An 18,672-nucleotide genomic window follows, 5' to 3' on the forward strand; every position below is an offset into this window, starting at 1 on the left:
AACACATTTTTTAAATGCTTATTTATTTTTAAGAGACAGAGAGAGAGAGAGACAGAGTGCAAGTGAGGGAGGGGCGAGAAACAGGGAGACACAGAATCTGAAGCAGGCTCCAGGCTCCAAGCCGTCAGCACAGAGCCCGACGCGGGGCTCGAACCCATGGAATGAGAGATCACGACCTGAGCTGAAGTCGGCCGCTCAACCGACTGAGCCACCCCGGTGCCCCATGATTTTAAGATACATTACCCAAAGCCACGGTCTTCTGATACTTGCCCTGGGACACAAAGTCTTGAGAAGGGCAGAGTCTCCAGGCGCTAGGGGAACCAGGCATCAGGCTTGGTCTGGGAGTCAGAGGGGGGACCTGGCTGTCCCAGGTCCAACAGTTGCCTGCAGGGTGGGGACCCTTTGGCTATCTGAGGCCCAGCCCCCACCTCTGGTCCAGTGGCGCTCACACCTCTCTGAGCAGGGCCGGCAGGACAAGAATTTGTCCCCTCCACTCCCAGAACCCCTTCCTAATCGGAGCCTTGGTAGCTGAGATGTCTCCAGCGGCCTGGGCCTCCCCAAGATTTCTTGACACCTTTCTCCCAGGACCTCTTTGCCCGGCCGGCTGCCTCTTCTTCGGACTTTCCTCCATCAGGGCCTGAATTCTGGGCAGCACGTGTGGTTTTTTTTTTGTGTGTGTGTGTTTTTTTTGTGTGTGTGTGTGTTTTTTGCCTGCCCGTGTCATTAATAAGCCACCCAGGGACTTTTTTTCCGACGCCTTGGACGCCTTGTGCACGTACCGAGGGGGAGGGGGTGCTGGCCGGAAGGAAAGGGGGCCGCAGGCCTCTGGCGCTGAAGTTGGACAGCCGGCCCCCATCCCCGCGGCGGTGGATTCCAATAAGGGATTAGAGCAGGGAGGCGACCCCAGTCCTAAACCCTCCAGGCCCGGGGGGTCCGCAGCTCTGGGGGTGGCGCCGACGCCCCCAGCGGCTGGCTCGGGGGAGGCCGGGAGTGAGCGTGGGCTCAGCTGGGATCCCGGCGCCGCCGGAGGGGCTGCGTCCGCCCCCTCGGGCGGGAGGGCGGGCGGCCACGCCGCAAATGCCTGGGAGTGTTTGACTTTGAGTCAGTTCCCCGCCGCGTGAAGGGTGCACACACGCACACGGCCCGACACCGCCCGCAGCGTGAGCGGGGACACCGTGCCCACCCCCCTACCCCCCCCCCCCCCGCCCACCCCCGTCGACCCGCCCCCCGCACCAGCCTGGGGCGCACTCCTGTGCGGCCCGCGCAGCCCGGCGCCGCGTGACCGCCCCCTCCCCCCGAGGCCCCCCAGCGCTCCCACCACACCTACGCCCCAGCCCCGCCCGGCGGTCAAGGTCCGCGGTGGCCCGGCGGGCGCCAGCCGCGTCGCCCCCACCCCGCCCAGCCTTCACCTTGCCGGAATTGGCTCACCGACGCGGGGTTGGGGGTTTGGAGCGGCTTTATTTTTTTTAACATTTTTCCAGCAGACCACATCCCCGCCCCCCGCTCGCGGTCCCCCGCCCCCCGCACATATACCCTGCACACACACACACACACACACACACACACACACACACACCCGGCGCGCACAGACAGACACGCTCCCTCCCTCCGGCGCGCTCTACCCCTCGCTCGCCAGCCCGCCCGCCGCGCACGCAGCCGGCCCCGGCTCCCCGCGCCCGGCGCCCCGCGCCCCGCCGCCGCCGAGCGAAGCCGGGCTGGGCTTGGAGCTGCTCATGGAGAAAGTGCCGGGCGAGATGGAGATTGAGCGCAGGGAGCGGAGCGAGGAGCTGTCCGAGGCGGAGAGGAAGGCGGTGCAGGCTACGTGGGCCCGGCTCTATGCCAACTGCGAGGACGTGGGGGTGGCCATCCTGGTGAGGTAGGTGTCACTCCGGCCCCGGCCGAGCCCGAGTCCGGGGGAGGGCGGGCGGCAGCGGCTCCAGGCAGGGGCGGGTTCGGCCCCGGGTCCGAGCTCCTGAGCTCCTCCGGCGCCACCTCTCCGGCTGAAATTGGGGCCGGGCCTGCCCGGGTGCAGGCAGTGTGGGGCTTCCCCGGGGTGGGCGAAGCCCTGGCCGAGCCCGTCCTGGCTCTGGGCGAGGGGCTAGGAACTAAGAGGCAGACACAGAAGGAGGACGCCTCTGTCCCCCTCCTCTCCCGGGGCCTCAGAACTCCTGGCCGTGCCTTCCTCACCAGCGACCCCAGCCACCCAACCCAGCTGTCACAGGCACACGTTTCACCCACCCTGCGTCGGGGGCTCCCCATTTTAGAGGCAGGAACACTGAGGCTCAGCCTAGAAGGCGGGCAAAGAGGAGCAGACCCCTCTCTCCAGCGCAGCCCCTTTCCGTGTTCAAAACCTCCTGGAAGGACAGAGCCAAGGGCCAGAGAATAGAGGTCAGAAGGAGTAGGTCACAGGGGGGTCCAGTTTTCCCAGCCGGCCCCTTCCTGCCCCTAGGGGCTGGGAGGGCAGCGAGCTCCCAGGTGAGGCACAGGTGAGTGGAGAAGCAAGCAGTCCCTAGGGTACCGTCCCTGCTGAGCTTGGTGGAGGGAAAGGAAGAAGCTTCAGGAGTCAAGGCTCCACCCTGAAACCACCACTTGGGGAGGAAAGGCCATGTGTCTTGGGCTCAGAGGTTATCCAGGTACCACATGCCCCTGAAGTCTCACTTATTTACACATCCACAGGCCCCGTAGACACATACCGTTCCTCTATAGTTAATGTCCCCAACCCCCACAAGCTAGTGACTGACTCTAGCTGCAGATTGATGCTCTCTTCCCACACGCGCTGGTCCCCGGGGCGGGGGGGGGGGCAGACCCGCAACTCACCCTCAACCCCCCTGTCAGCAGCAGAGGGAAGCTGCCGGATCTCCAGCAGAGTAGGGCAGTCTTACTATTTGGAGATAGGGTGAACCCTTGCTTGTGAAAAGGAGAGTGGAAATGCATGCCTGTCTCCCAGTCCTGGCCCGGCTTTGGCTCCTGTGCCTCCCCGACTCTCTCTCCCTTCTGCCTCCCCCAGGCCTGGGACCTGCCCAGCTCCATATTGATATGCCCTGATTCCAACTTGGAACCAGATTTTGGAGAAAAAAGAGCAAGAAGCACTCTTGAGTGGCCTCTTCTTTGGGGGAGGATTCTAGAGGAAGGGATATGGGCATGTGGGCAGCTCCGAGGCCCAGAAACACAGGGGGGGATGGCGGGGAGACCAAGAGGGGGTTTCAGATCCCGAAGCCATCAGACATTCTCGGGCGCCGACCTGCACGTGGGAGCACCCACACCAGCACACTGTGGGTCGTGGAGTCACGGATGTGCCAGACTGCATCCCTGGAGGGTGGCTCTTAGCCATGTATGCTGGCACACGCCAGCCCACCAGGCCTCAGGATGCACCCGGTGAGCACATGGGTCACCTGGAAGAAAGGAGGTGGAGTCCACGGGACCCTGGAGATTTTCTGTCCAGATACCTTGCCCTTTGCCAGGGAGGACGTGGAGGGGACGTGTCCAAGATCCAGCTCCTGGGGTACCGCCCAACTTCCCCAGGAATGGTGGGGGGGGGGGTGCAGAAGAGGGAACTGACCACTAAGGCCAGGGCTGTTTCTGGAGAGGCTGATGTCTTGGCAAGATTTCCTTTCTCTCTGTGCCCCTGCAGTTCCCCATTCCCGACTCTTAGGGAGGCTGGGTTTGGGCTGGGGGAGGGGGGCATTTACCAATGGACTCAGTGCTCAGTGAGAGGCCCACAATTAATCTGAGAAGGCCCGAGATAGCAGTTAGGTCTCGTCTGCTGGTCAGCCCAGGCCACGCTTCACCTGACCCCACCTCTGTGCTGACTGGAGCCCAGCTCCTCCCTGCCAGCCTCCCTCCTCCAAGCCTCACCAGCCTTCCTCTCCTGGGTCTTTTCCTGCTCTCTGCCCCATGACCTGCCAGTTGGGGGAGGGCTGGGTTAAAGGGGCTATAAGGGATAAGCTTCTCAGGTGTCCCAAAGGCCCCTCCCCAGTTTGTCACGCCCCCCTCCCCAACTTTACTCACGTCCACAGGGACAGGCCCCAGTGAGAGCCTGAGAAACTGGTCTGACCCATCCCTCTCAGGTCCTCCCTCCCCACTGGGCTAAGGCCAGCCGCACCCCCACGCCCTCCCCCCTCCCCCTGCCCCAGGAGTGAGCAGCCACGAAGCCGTGGAGTGGCAGTGGCCGTGGCGAAGCAGTCTTGGAGTCTGAGCCAGACCCCGCACCTGCAGTGCGACCGCCCAAGCTCTAGAAAGTCTCCCCTCCCAGCTCTAGAAAGGCTCCCCTCCCGGTTGTAACTCTGCCACCTTCCCCCTCGCACTCAGACAAGCCTATTTCAGGCTCTACTGGAAACCCAGATGCCTCTGGGAGCTGAGAAACTCCCCAAGGCTGACTGGGAGGGTCGAGAGTACACGTGGAAGGGTGGAGGGGCCGGGGAGAGAAGCCCGGATGAAGGAACAGATCACACGACCCCTAGACTCCCCTGGTCCAGCGCGCGCCGCTCCCTGGGACTGTCACTTCTCAGGGGCCACAACCTGGCCCTGGGTGTTGAGGCAGGAGACCCATTGGGTTCCAGGCCACCATCTCCCTGGCACAGCCGCCTCCCCGAAGGCAGGATGGGGAAGCCGTCGAGGCAGGGACCGTCTGGGCTCATTCCTGGCCCTGCTACCCACTTTGCTGGGCAATCTTGGGCACAGATTCCTAAAACAGAATGCGGCGATAAAGGCGGTGGCAACCTCAGGAGCGTTTTGCAGGATTAATGAGACAATCTAGTAAGTGCTCAGTGAGTATCCCCTGCTATTTCCTCCTCAGTGAAATGGATACAATGCCTGCTTGGTCGAGGCAATTAAATGAAATAACAGGCTGGGACGTTTTGCATATTGTTACACGCGCCGGGAGAACAGCGATCATTATTTTTATTGCGATGTGAAACGCCCGAAGTCTAAGATACTCATTTAAGTCCAGATTGGGCTGTTTACCTTTGTCCTTCATTACAGGGCCTCTCCAGAAAAATCCAGTGTATTTTCAGCCTCATTGCCTCATTTGGCCCCCACCAGAATATCTGTGAAGTATCGAGCCAGAGGATCTCCTCTCACGCGTTTGCGGACAGGAGGTTGTGAAGTAGTTTGCCCAAGGTCACCCTGGGTCTCCACATGGACTGTGTCCCCGTCACTCCCCCCCGCCAGCAGCCGCTTTGTCGCCTGGAGGGATGGCCTGGGCCAGATGCCTTTCTTCCTGCATCTGTTCTGGGCTCTTTGGCCAAAGGGCTGATTTGGCAAATTATCGGCTTTCTCTGATCGCAAAGGGGGGAGATACCCCAGGGGTGTGAAACAACCTGACAAAACAGGCCCAAGACATTCCATCCTGTTGTGGGAAGTTCCGATGGAGCCTGTGTGTGACCTCCCACCACAGTCAGCTCTCCAGTATCATCCTGCAGGCCACAGGGCCCTGGGCCCTGAGGTGATGGGTCAGAGGGTGTGTGAGAGTTGGGTTGTGGGACCCAATCCAACAGGCAGAAAGGAAAAGAGTCCATAAAAGGTGTCAGGGAACCCCTAATGGCCTTGAGGGGAAAGCAGTAGCCCCCAGGCACAGCCTGGGCACTCTGGGAAGGCAAGTCTGACCAGAGGAAGAGTAAGGAAGACATTCCACTGTGTGGACAGAAAGGCTGGCACGCTCAAGGAATGTTTTACCAGCAGTACGTGGGCTGGAGGAAGATGGCTTGAGTTGGGACGGTTTAATCCCAAATTAAAGGACTGGAATCCCGGATTAAGGACGTTGACTCTGGCTGGTAGACAATGGGGAGCCGGTGAATGTTTTTGAGCAGGAGAGTGACCTAATGAAAGTGATGTTTGACCTAATGAAGTGTGTTAGACAATTTCAGATAAGCTGGGGAGGGGAGGAGAGAGCTAGAAAGACCCGGGGTCTGCCCCCAAGACGCGCGCAGGCGGGAGGACTGGGTCTCATTGCTTCTCTCCGTTGACCGGGTGACCTGAGCTAAGTCACTTGGGCTGTACTTTGTTCACAGAGAAAGCCCTACCTTTATCGTGATAAAGGCTGGCATTTACTGTGCTGAGGGCTCCCCACGCGGTCTCTCCGTGCAGCCTCATAACAAGCTAGGAACAACGATGCCCATCGCACGGATGAGGAAACTGAGACCCAGAAAAGTGAAGTCACTCGCCCCGGGGTCGCACTGGCCCGAGATCCCAGAACTAGAGCTCCTAGTGTCTCTGCTGTGACTGGAGCAGGCGTCGAAGGGCGCGTAGGGTCTAGAAAGGAGGCCAGAGCGAGGAAGGCAGAGGCCTGAGAGACAGAGCCGACGGTCCGTGCAAGTCTGGCCGACAGAGATGGCCAGGACCTGGGTGGGGGGCTGCATGTAAGCCTGCTCGGCCAGACGGAGGGCCTGTGTCCGAGAGACAGCACCCGTGGTGGCGAAACGATGACTGGTCCTGCCTCTCCTACCCCGCACCCCCTGTATCCTGGCCACCTCGGGGCGGGGCCGGGCTGCCCCTCCTTCAGCGATCACCCACCTCCTGCCAGGTTCTTCGTGAACTTCCCGTCTGCCAAGCAGTACTTCAGCCAGTTCAAGCACATGACCGAGCCCCTGGAAATGGAGCGGAGCCCCCAGCTGCGGAAACACGCCTGCCGGGTCATGGGGGCCCTCAACACCGTCGTGGAGAACCTACATGACCCCGAGAAGGTATCCTCTGTGCTCGCCCTTGTGGGCAAAGCCCACGCCCTCAAGCACAAGGTGGAGCCCGTGTACTTCAAGGTACGTGGCTGGGTGGGTGCGGCCACTCTAACCACCCACCTTGCTTTGCTCTGGGAACGCTCGGGGAGGGGGCAGCAGAGGTGACCACTGGGCAGCCCAGCTTCTTCCCCTGGGGTGGCTGTGACAGCGAGGGGCAGCAGGATCGGAGGGCAGCCGGGGCTGGGTCTCGAAGGTGTCTGGTCCCCAAAGCTGCCAGGCTGCTGTGTCGGGAGTAATGCCCTCGGCCAGACGCTGGGTAGGAGGGGTGCTGCGGGCCCTGGGAAGCTTCGGGGAGCAAGACGCCCAGACATCTACTTCCCGCTCCTCCCTCTGCCCCCAGATCCTCTCCGGGGTAATTCTGGAAGTGATCGCCGAGGAATTTGCCAATGACTTCCCACCAGAGACGCAGAGAGCCTGGGCCAAGCTGCGTGGCCTCATCTACAGCCATGTGACCGCTGCCTACAAGGAAGTGGGCTGGGTACAGCAGGTCCCCAACGCCACCACGTGAGGAGGGGTGAGGGTGGGCCGGGCAGCCTCCCTGCGGTGTCCTCCCCCGCCCCCTGACCTCCCATCTCTCCTGGGGCACTGGAGCTGACTGCTGGGGCGGGAACCCTTCCGGGAGGCTGGGTCTGGGGTCCGGCACCCTTAAGAACAGGCACGATGGGAAAGGCACGGGCCGGCTTGAGCCCAGGGCGCCTGCTCGAGGCTACTCAGAGCAGTGAGCCTCGGACAAGTCCTCCTCCAGGAGAGCCATCCCGCTGCCTAGAACCAGAGAGCACCCAGAGGGCCCAACACCAATGCGGCCCAAGGCAGAGAGGGAGGGTCTAGCAGCAGCTAGAGGTTCCTAGCAGGAAGGCTGGCTCATCGAGCCCAGAGGCAGCCCAGGCCAGCTCCTGCAACTTCCTCCCTAGGTACCAACCACGTGGGGGCTGTTTTTCATCTAAGGCTGACCAGTGCTCCCCGCTGCCTCTGCCTCAACAGGGCTGGAGCCAGAGAATCACAAGGACGTGTGCACACACGTGCACGTGCCCAGGCCCACGAGGGGCCTGCGTGGGTATCACCACCACGCACACCATGGGGTGGGAGCGGGGGGGGGGGGGGGGGTGTTTATTTCTAGGCTGGCCCTGGAGGCCGGGTTCCCAGTTCTGGGGATGGGCTCGAGGAGGGTGGCCAGCCTCAGTGACTCCAGCCGAGTCAGAGCACGAGGGGAGGGCTGGCCCCTAGACATGGTGGCTGGGAACACTCCGGCCTGCCTGGGCCCCCAAGGGGCAAGGCGGCTCTGGGAGCTCCACGGAGGGGCGGAGGAGGCAGAGCTCGAGTAGGGAAGAGGGAGAGGAGCGTGGGCGGGAATGGGAAGCAGGGGTCAGCCAGCAGCTCAGGACACGCGTTGTAGAGAAACATTCCCAGCAGTTTCCCATAGAAAAGGCGCGTCTCCTCCCCAGGCTCCAAGCTGGCCCACGGAACCTCCTAGACCTCCTGCTCGCAGGCCTCCGGGCCCAGCTCTGGGGGAGGTCCCTGGAGGGCAACCTTGGGAGGCCAGGCCTCCTGACTTTCCTGCCGCTGACCACACTGGCCCCAGCGTGCTCCTGCTCCCTTCCCCCCACATCGGCACCACCCGGGGAGGGAGGGGAGCTCGGGGAGCTCGGGGAGCTCGGGAACTTCTGGCTACAGCCAGGCAGCAACTCCAGATGTGCACAGCTGGGCCCTGGGGATCTGCCCCAGATCCCCAGGGTGGATGGGAAGCAGGCAAGAGATCTTTACCTGCCAGAGGGGGTGCTGGCAGAGCCTAGAGAGCTGCCGGAAGCAGACAGAGGGGCCAGGGAGGGTCAGTTGGGGGGAAGGGGGTTGCCCTCCCACGCCTCTCCCCGGCCTGGCTTCTTCGCTGCTGCCGGAGATGAGTTTGTTTACAGCCAGGAGACAAGACTTCCTGCTTCTAGAGAAAAGGGCTTTTTTTACAGGGGCCTAGAGGGACCGGAGGGGGAGAAGGAGAGAGAGCTGGCCAGTGCACGCCCCAGTGAATCAGAAACACATGGACAGCGTTTCCCGACACGAAGCCCTGTCCCCTCCCCTGTCTTGCCCCAGCTGGACCCCTGGGACTTCCATCTCGCCAAACCCCAAACACGAAGAAACCAGCAGAATCTCAGTCTGCCCATTTCTGCTCCTCGCAGAGTGAGCCGTGAAGGGCTACAGGGGCCCCGCCCCCATCTAGACTTGGGCATCTCGAATTTAGGTCACTCCCCACCCCCACCCCCGCCAGACATGAAGGCGATTGTCCCCTCGTCCCTTTGCACACTCTTCCCGCCCCCCACCCGGGTACCCAGCCGGGCCAACCAGAGTGAAGGCACGGGTCTCAGAATTCATAGAAAAAGAGCTGATGTTGGAAGGGTTCTTTGCAGCGTGTGAAACACGTTTACACAGTTGATGTTACTTCAGATGTGATTCGCATGGTGGAGAGAAAGATCTGGGGGCCGGGGGCCGGGGGCGGGTGGCGGGGGGACCTGACTTGTCTGAGGCCACACAGCAGGTTCCTAGCAGAACTGGGGTCTAGTGGGTTGCCTCCAAGCTGCAGTGTGATGGGTCTCTTGGAAGATACTGTCCTGCCTTGCCATCCCCTGATCCCTCCCGCTGCCCCCCTCCCGGCGTCCCTTGGTCCCACTCCATGCCCCTCCCCCCATAACCTCTCATTTCATCTGCTATCTCATTCACAGCCCTCCGGCCACGCTGCCCTCTTCGGGGCCATAGGACCCCCCCTCTCTCCTCCCCCCTCCCAGGCAGCACCCTGAGCCGAAGGCCGAGTTCTGAAGACCCTCCTTGGGTGCCAAGGAAGCTGGAGGAATCCCTGACTCGTCTTCCCAGAAAGAGGCAGCCTCTGCTGTGGCCACGGTCCCCACCGGAGCCGCCAGGAGGTGGCGCTGGCTGCCTGGATGCTGACCCCAGCTCAGTGGCCTGTGGGGATGGGGTACCCTTCCTCCTCGAAGAGTTGGGCCCACCCTTCTTAGCTTTTCTACTCTCTGTCAGAGACCCAGCTGAGCAGCTGGCAGGAGTCCGGGGCAGGTCCGAGTCTCTCCGGGAATAAACCAGCCCCGTTTCTGTCTGCCCGGCCAGCATGCAGGTCCCGTGTCACCTATCTAGAGCATCACACACACACATCTACCATATATACAGATATATTCTATATACGATCTATATATAAAATATATATATATATATATATACATACATATCTATACTGTGTATCTGCGGGGCCCAGGGGCCCAGAGGCACTTGGGAAGCTTGGGTTCTGCCCATCTGCGTGTGGGGCAGGGAGGGGTCCTTGTCATGCTTCTGGGCAGAGGACAGAGTGTTGTGGCAGAGATGGGGGGTCCCGTGTCGGAGGGAATCTAGGCCTGTGGGCACGGTTGGGGTGACCCGAGGGCCTGGGTGGGCAGGGTTGGGGTGACCCAGCTTTGCCAGCCAAGTCCAGCCCATTCTCTGACCAGCTCCCCACATTCCTGCTTTCCACTTCTAGGTTAAAAAGATTTGGCTTCCCCCTGCCCCCCCACCCCCAAAGGATGTGGCTCCCTGACTTGCTCCAGCCCATATGGGCAAGGGCCAGCAGAGGGGCCAGCGTGTGGGACAGGATGCCTGCCCTGGGGGAGGGGCCGTGGTAAAGAAGCCTCGAATGCCAGCCCCATCTGCCTTTGCTGCTCAGGATCCCAGCAGAAGCAGGGGCTCTATGCTACTGTCAGAGATGACGGGCCAGATGTCCCCATCCCGGGGCTCTGCGGGCCTCGGGCCTTCCCTCCCCACCTCCCCCGACCCTGGCTGCTGACTGGCAGTTGGTCCTGCCCACCCATCTGGGTCAGAGATGCGGGGGACCCCCCCCCCATGTGTGTCCCTTGGTCGTGTACCGTCCTCAAGGGTGTCTGGCTGCTGTGGCTGCTGTGCCTGTGTCCCCTCCCGTCCCTCCTCCTGCAGCCATGCGTCAACTGTCTGCCCTTTTGTAGTTTCTGATGTTTGTAACCAGTCCCAGCCGTGTCATTAAACAGACTCGCTCTTCCCGCGTCTGTGCTGCTCATTCTGTCTTTTCCTGCCAGCTGTCCCTGGCCTCTGCCTCCCCTCCTCAGTTCAGGGCTCAGGGCTTTTCTTGGGAGCCACCCAAGGGCCTGCTCTCCTGTACCTCAGCCTAGGCTGGCCGGGGCTCCTCTGAGTTGGGGCTCACCACGGGAGTGGACGCCCCGACCCGTTTCATCAGGAGCACAGAGCTGGAGACTGGAAGCTGGGCTTTGGGGCTTGTGTGGGGGGCGGGGGTGGTGAGGGAGCCAGCAAGGGTGTTTGCGCTTGTTTTAATTTTTTTGTAACGTTTGTCTATTTTTGAGAGACAGAGTGTGAGCGGGGGAGGGGCAGAGAGACAGGGAGACGGAATCCGAAGCAGGCTCCAGGCTCCGAGCTGTCAGCACGGAGCCCGACGCGGGGCTCAAACCCACGAGCCGCGATGTCATGACCTGAGCCGAAGTCGGATGCTCAACTGACGGGGCCGCCCAGGTGCCCTTGTGCTTGTTTTCAAAAGTCAAGGGGCTTTTAATCTTTGGTTCTGGAACTCTCCTCCCTAAGGAGGATAGAATGAGTGAGGGAGGAATCGGGGAGAGACTTTCAGGAAGAAGGGCCTCTGCTGGTCTCATGGGCCAGTGAGAGAGCCAAGGATCGGGCCCCCACTTGTCAGACCCGAGCACCCAGCCTCCCACAAGGGGAGAGCAAAGTGTTCTCCAGTTCCCTGCGGAAGGCCAACCCTCCGGAGTTTGAGAAAGGAAGTCTGTTAGTACCAACCTGACACCCCTAGCCCTTTCCCTGCGCTCTCCGCACCCACCCCTCCCCAAGCTTTGTATCCTGCATCCCACAGCCTCAGGCTGACCTGCCCAGCCCCCACACACAATGGAAGCAACAGCCAGAGCATCAGCTCCCCAAGGAGGGGCGGGGAGGTCACCACCCCTGGGTGGGCTGCAGGAGAAGCAGGAAGCAGCCTCCGCCCCTTGGGAGGACTCCTGGCTGCCTGGGAAGATTCAGCTGACAGACAGGAAAAGTCTTATCTCCCAGACCATGAACTCCTTGAATGCAGGCTATGCCTTCAATCTCTTGGGCCTGGGACAGCAGAAGTGCTCAGTAGAAATCCAGAGACTAAATGAATTCCACTCATAGAAAGCAAGACCCGTACACGGGGCCAAGAGTGAGCTGTGTGCATGAGACGTAAGTGCGGGGTGGAGAGGACGTCAATGGGGCAAGGCCTTTCCAGGGAGGCTGTGTCCCCGGGATGGAGCGCTGGACTCCCGGGGCCAGCCTGTTTCCTAATGCTGTGTGACTTTGGGCAAGCCGTTTCGCCTTTCTGGGCTGCGTGGTCACCTCTAACTTAAGATAGGAGTGAGGGGAGCCTGGTTGAGCATCTGACTCTTGATTTCGGCTCGGGTCATGATCTCATGGTTCGTGAGTTCGAGCCCCACGTGGGGCTCTGCGCTGACAGTGCAGAGCCGGCATGGGATCCCCTCTCTCTCCCTCTCTGCCCTTCCCCTGCTCATGTTCTCTCTCTCTCTCTCAAAATGAATAAATAAAAAATAAAATAAGTGAACAAGGTAGGTACCAGGAGGAAGAGGACAGAAGCCAGCCACGGCACTGGGGACGTAAGAGCTGCTCGGGGCAGGGTGACCTGACTGTCAGGCCATCGGAAGCAGCAAATGGAAGGAGGCGAGAGGGCGGACTGGCCAAGATGGGTCTTGAGAGAGGAGGGGCGGAGATGGAAAGAGGAAGGCAGTGAATGAAGGAGGAAACTCTCAGGAAGCAGGACAAAGGACAGTGAGGTGGCCTGAAGGACCCTAAGGAGCTCAGGCTGAGCCAGAGCCAGGGTTGGGGGCTGCAGGGCTGCGAGAGGAAAAGGGGCATCTGCGGGCGGGGCGGGGGAGAGCCTCTGGGAGGAAAGACACCCCTTCCTTCACTTCACTTAGTGAAGGGGCCTCCGAACCCAGCAAAACTGGAATCATTCTGGAATGTGGCCCTTGAGAAAGTTTATCTCGGCTCCCCACCACCTAGAGAGGGGGCGCAGGCAGTGAGCGACTCCCCCCAGACCTGGGCTAGAGATGCTGCTGGACAGGGGTGGGAAGTGGGGAGTGGGGTGGGGGAGGGACAAGTCCAACTTACCGCCAACTGGGCAGAGCCCAGGTGTCCCCCGTGGGCTGTCCCCAGGGTAGGGGAGCAATGTCTGGGCTTTCGTGCTCTACACTCAGGGATAGCCTTGTCGCTGAAGAGCTAAGCAACTGGGCCAGCTCCCCCTGGCGCTCTCGGGCTGTGAGTGATGGGGTGTCAGGAACGGGGGTGCCCAGGCTCCGGCTCCTTCCCCGCCAACCAGTCCTGGCCACGCGGCCCCACAGCGCCCCCTGCTGGCCGACTGGTGAGACCTTCACCAGAGGCCGAGCACTGTGGGCCGGCGACCTTCCCTTTCCTACTTCCCTTTCTCTGTGGGCCCGCCTTCCTCCCTCGCTTTAACGGACATCATCTGAGGCAAAAAGGAAAAATGTGAGCCCTCCCACCTATATATGAAAATATCCTCCCGTAGTTTGAACCAAGCGGTAAAAGTTAAATGCTCTATTAAAAAAAAGCAGACTAGGGGCGCCTGAGAATGTGTGAACCCCGAAATAATTTCAGACCAGCGAGGACAATAGTCTTGGGGGTAGGAGGGAGCGCCTATAGACGGGCCTCATCTGTTCTCCTCCAACAGCCTCAGAGATACTCCTCATGACCCTATTTTAAGGCCCAAGGACTGGGTTCAGTTAACAGCTTGCTCACAGTCACAGAGCAGGAACTCCGGACTGACCCCAAAGTCCGAGCCCCTCAACAACTCAGCAGAGAGAAGCAGAGTGAAGCACACAGAACAGAGCAAGAAGCCGTCCCCCCTCGCCTGGAATCCTGGCCTGAGCCCGTGGCCTGGCCTGCTCACCACTCTGCTGCTTTCATAGTCTGTCTCCACCTAGCAGCTGGGCAATGCTTTCTCGAATCTTTTTGGCCCCAGCTCAGACCTACCAAAGGCCTCCAGGTCCTGGACAGCCCTCTGGGGTCTAGAAGGCCCTATAGAAGCAACAGCTAATAATGGGGGAGGTTATGGAAGTCGATAAAGGAGCTGGGGTCTGAGACTTTGGGGAGAAGCGAAAAGGCCCCACAGAGCTTCAGGGAGAGAAGTGACAGTGAGCGTTCACAGACCTGAGGTTCTGAGTTTCTCTTTCCCGAACTGAGATCTGGGCCGATGGTAGGAGTCCCCATGTTCCCAGCTCGGGAGGAGTGGTGGGACCCAGACTCTGGTAAAGACTTTGGGAGCCTGAGGGACCAAAGCTTTTCAGAACAGCTTTCGTGCTTCTCAGGACAGAGTGTGGGTAGCACCATTTCGGACCGACGTCAGGAGATACGCACCGGTCCAGATTTGCCCTGCCTTACTGTGCAACCGTGGGCAAATCTGTCCTGTGCTAAGCCCCAGTGATGGCAGCCCCAGACGAAGGGCCAGGTGACCACTGCAGTCCACGGGCTCTTGAACTCTTCCCTTTTCTGCTGAGCCCAGAGTCTCCCCTGAGAGTTACTTCAGGGGGCCCCAGGGAACTGAAAGCCGTAGAGGTGACTAGTAGCCCCCCTGAGAACAGAGAGGGTCTGGGCACCAGGCCACAGTGAGGGTTCCGCGAAGGCAAGGACCAGGCCCCAGGAGGAAGAAGAATGCAGAACAAGGATTTCTTTTCTTTTTTTCTTCCTCCTTCTCTATTTTTCTTTTTCAATTACATAAATATACATTTATATATTCTCATTGTAAAAGAGTCTAGAAATACCTATGAATTTTTGAAATTTTATTAAAAAAATTTTAAAATGTCTTTATTTATTTCTGAGAGAGACAGAGAGACAGAGTGTGAGCGGGATGGGGGGGGGGGGTGGCCAGAGAGAGGGAGACACAGAATCCGAAGCAGGCTCCAGTCTCTGAGCTGTCAGCACAGAGCCTGATGTGGGGCTCGAACCCATGAACCGTGAGATCATGACTTGAGCTGAAGTCGGAAACTCATTGGACTGAGCCACCCAGGCGCCCCCAAATTTTATTTTAGAGAGAAAGCATGCCCTTGTGTGCATGAAAGTGGGGGAGAAGGAGAGGGGGAGAAAGACAGAGAGAGAGAGAGAGAGAGAGAGAGAATCTTAAGCAGATTCCATCCTCAGCACAGAGCCCAATGCAGGGCCCGATGGGGGGTTCCATCCCACGACCATGGGATCATGACCCGAGCTGAAATCAAGTCTGTGAATTTAAAGTAAAATAGAACAGTCTCTCTCCAGGGACTCTATAGAGTATAAGCTGCCCGAGAACAGCCCCCACTTGCCAGCTGCAAAGCCTTGAGCAGGCGACTTGAATTTATGGTGTCTCAGTTACTCATCTGTATAATGGGCTGTTGGAGGATGGAATGAATTCACCCATATACAGAAAGCATTTGCACCGTGCCTGGTGCTCATGGGGCATCTTGAATAATTTATGTAAATGGGGCCACAAGGAACGATGGGGGACACATATATGGCATGTCTCCTCTGCTCACGTACACAGCACATTGTCCCATTGGTTCACTTACAAAACACAAGTTCAAAGACAAAAGTAGCGACAGACTACAGGGCATTAAATCTAGCACAGAGCCCTTCTGAGCACAGGGCCCTGTGCTGCTGTCCGGGTCACATGCCCATGAAGCTGGCCCTGCCTCTCTGGACAACAGCCATTGCCAATGAACTTGGAAATGGATCCTCCCTTAGCCAGGCGTTGAGCTGTCCACAGGCCCAGCTAACACTTCAATTATAGTCTCTCAAGATACCCTGGATTCCTGGGCCACAGAAACTGTGAGAGAATAGTGTGTGTTGTTTTAAGTGGGTAACTCGCTAGTGCAGCCATAACTAAGGAATACCCCTGGCATTCTTCTGAAAAGTGGATCTTTCCTTCCTCCAAAGTAGGGCTATTTGGTTACTTTAAAACACAATTCCTGCTGAAAAGGCAGGAGAGATGCTTGAGATTTTCCCTTTATTGACCTTTTTTTAGAAAAAAAAATTTTTTTTTAACGTTTATTTATTTTTGAGACAGAGAGAGACAGAGCATGAATGGGGGGAGGGTCAGAGAGAGAGAGACACACAGAATCTGAAGCAGGCTCCAGGCTCTGAGCTGTCAGCACTGAGCCCGACGCGGGGCTTGAACTCATGGACCGCGAGATCATGACCTGAGCGGAAGTCAGACGCTCAACCGACTGAGCCACCCAGGCGCCTCTGACCTTTTTTTTTTAAAGTAAGCTCTACATCCAACATGGGGCTCGAACTCATAACCCCATGGTCAAGAGTCACATGCTCTTCCCCGACTGAGCCAGCCAGATGCCCCCTGCCCCCCATCAGCTTTCAGAGTAAGGTATTGGTTTAATAAATGCCTCTCCGGGGGGTCCTAAGAGCTTCTCTGGATTTCTCCTGTTCACATTTCTCAAGAACACTGACTTTTTGTGATTCTAGTGTATTTCCACTGACTTTTTGTGATTCTAGTGTATTTCCATCACCTGTACTCATTTTTCGTTTTGATGCTCAGATTGTGTCAGTTTGGCCAGTGGGAGTCCCTTCCAGCGGGTTAGTATGTCCTTTTGACATGATGCCATTAATCTCTAAAAGCTTCCTTGCTTTCTGTCACAAACAAGATGTCTTGAGCTCCCCATGCACTTTCCCTGCCCCAGACCCGGAGCCAGCCATTTTTCCAGGGAGCCCTGGTTCCTTCAGTGGTGCCTTCCATTTAGGTACTGAGATCCGGATGCTACGAGTCTCTGTACTTTTAATTGGCATTTCCCCCCAGTTACTAGTGGGCTTGGGCATCGGGTATATTCACTGGCTGTTTTTACATATTCTTCTTTGAATTATCTGTTCATATCTTTTATCCAATTTTCCTCTTGTTTTGTTTTTTTAAGATTTCATTTTACTTTTTATAATTTTATTTTATTTTATTTTTTTGATGTTTATTTTTGAGAGAGAGAGAGAGAGACAGAGCATGAGCAGGAGAGGGGCAGAGAGAGGGGGAGACACAGAATCCCAAGCAGGCTCCAGGCTCTGAGCTGTCAGCACAGAGCCTGATGCGGGGCTCGAACTCACAAACCGTGAGATCATGACCTGAGCCGAAGTCGGACACTTAACCCACTGAGCCACCCAGGCGCCCCTTAAGGTTTTATTTTTAACAGGTGCCTGGGTGGCTCAGTCGGTTGGGCATCCGACTCTTGATTTTGGCTCAGATCATGATCCCAGGGCCATGGGATCAAGCCCTGCCTTGCTCTCCCCAATGGGAGCCTCCTTGGGATTCTCTCTCTCTCTCCCTCTGCCCTTTCCCCTCCCACTTCCCGATTGTGTGCATGCTCTCTCTCTCTCTTTCTCTCATTCTCTCTGAAAAAAAAAAAATTTATTTTTAAGTAATCTCTACTCCTAACGTGGGGCTCAAGCTCACAACCCCAAGGTCAAGAGTCACATGCTCCCCAGACAGACAGCCAGGCTGGCCAGGTGCCTCTCTTATCTTGTAATTTTAAAATTGATTTGTGGGCCCTCTTGTTTAGCTTCTAGATATTGATCCTTGATCAGTTACATTCACCGGAAGTACTTTCTCCCATTTGCTTGGCTTTCAACCTTGTCGAGGGCATCTTTTATGGCACAAAAGTCTATAGCTTCTGTGTTATCAGATCTGTCGATCTTTTTGCTTATGGCTTCTAGGTAGAGTCTCTAGGGTAGTGTGTCTTCCTAGGGAGGCCTCAGCACCTCAAGGTTAGCTAAACTGCCTAATGTAACACATCAAACAGCTAGTGAGTAGTGAGTTGGGTAGACTGGAGTATTTGCCACCAAAGCCAGCGTTCCCCCACCCCCACCCCGCCCCCACCGCCCTCCCAGGGTGACTGCAGCCTCCAAGGTGAGGGAAGAAAAGATACGGCAGTGATCTGGGGTCTGCAGGGTGAGCCCAGCCAGGATGTGGGAGGTAATGTGGATTCTGCAATAACATTCCAAGTCCATTCCCAAAGGCCAGTCAGAATGACCAAGCTTTGGCTGAGATTAGGATGCCCCAGAGGAGGGCTGATAAAGGGTTGAAGACAGCACGCGCAGGGAGCAGGCTGCTGGGAGGGAGGTAGAGATTTCAAGGTCACCGTGGGGGAGGAGACGGCACCAGGAAGAGGCAGAGCTGGAAAGCGTCTCTGGGCCCCAGGAGTCTAACCACATCAGCCTCTGGACACTGGACGCCCCAGCGTTTCACGTGGGTGGCAGGCAGCTCTTAGGGTACCTGGGGTCTTGTAGGTCAGGAACACCCAGAGAGAGAGAGGGTCACTGGTGCCCCTTTCTGGGCAGGATGTTCTGAAAGGAGAGCAGGACGGCAGAGAGGAGTTATAGAGGCTTTGGCATCTTAGCCTGTGGACTTAACGCCTGTAGAATTTAGGTGCGGCTGCCAGGTTTTCTGATGAGAAAGCAGGTAGAAGGGAGCACGGATGAATCATGGCTTCCCTGGGTTTCCTGGACCAGGTGGGGTTCCTTGGCGCAGCACCCCCGGTCACCACTAGGTGGCGACTCTGCACCATCAATACCAGCTGCCAGGGCACGACACCCCACCTGAGCTGACTCTTTCTTGACTTTGCCCCCTAGAGGGGGTGGGGGTGGGGTGGGGGTGGGGGTACATCCCCCAGCATAAATGGAGAGGACCACTGGGGTCCTGGGCTAGCCAAATTCTGGACAGAGGGGATGTTTTCTCATCCCTCTTCTCCACTCAGGTCCCCTGGCCCCCTTTCCCTATACCTTTGACCTGGACCATTGCAGTAGCCTCTTCACGAGCCTTGCTACCTTTGCCAAACCTGCGTATCCTAAACACAGCCAGAACGACCCTTCTGACATATGGGTACGGTCCACGATGGCTGGAAAGAGC

At 58.2% G+C, this 18,672-nt stretch overlaps 1 protein-coding gene across 3 annotated transcripts; it reads left to right on the forward strand.

The window, feature by feature from the left end:
- Positions 1-1,320: 1,320 nt before the first annotated feature.
- Positions 1,321-10,770, forward strand: CYGB (cytoglobin). 3 transcript variants are annotated; one of them, XM_019466105.2, is made up of 4 exons: positions 1,321-1,876; positions 6,521-6,752; positions 7,072-7,209; positions 9,440-10,770. In XM_019466105.2, the coding sequence occupies exons 1-4, from the start codon at positions 1,734-1,736 to the stop codon at positions 9,512-9,514; spliced, it is 588 nt and encodes a 195-aa protein (XP_019321650.2). In that variant the 5' UTR covers positions 1,321-1,733; the 3' UTR covers positions 9,515-10,770. The 3 variants fall into 3 exon arrangements, with proteins under 3 accessions (XP_019321650.2, XP_019321653.1, XP_019321652.1); XM_019466108.2 differs by having other exon boundaries at positions 1,327-1,876; positions 7,072-7,245; XM_019466107.2 differs by having other exon boundaries at positions 1,331-1,876; positions 7,072-7,235.
- Positions 10,771-18,672: the final 7,902 nt, after the last annotated feature.

Source organism: Panthera pardus, unplaced genomic scaffold (genome assembly GCF_024362965.1).
Source record: "Panthera pardus isolate Hobbes unplaced genomic scaffold, ASM2436296v1 HiC_scaffold_3, whole genome shotgun sequence".
Lineage (NCBI taxonomy): Eukaryota > Metazoa > Chordata > Mammalia > Carnivora > Felidae > Panthera > Panthera pardus.

What these genes read in the sequence shown, in the direction of transcription:
- CYGB (XM_019466105.2), top strand. Translation starts at nt 1,734, where the DNA reads ATGGAGAAAGTGCCGGGCGAGATGGAGATTGAGCGCAGGGAGCGGAGC. An exon ending in GGGGTGGCCATCCTGGTGAG is followed by an intron (nt 1,877 to 6,520) that starts GTAGGTGTCACT and finishes ACCTCCTGCCAG; the next exon opens with GTTCTTCGTGAACTTCCCGT. An exon ending in CCTACAAGGAAGTGGGCTGG is followed by an intron (nt 7,210 to 9,439) that starts GTACAGCAGGTC and finishes TCTCATTCACAG; the next exon opens with CCCTCCGGCCACGCTGCCCT.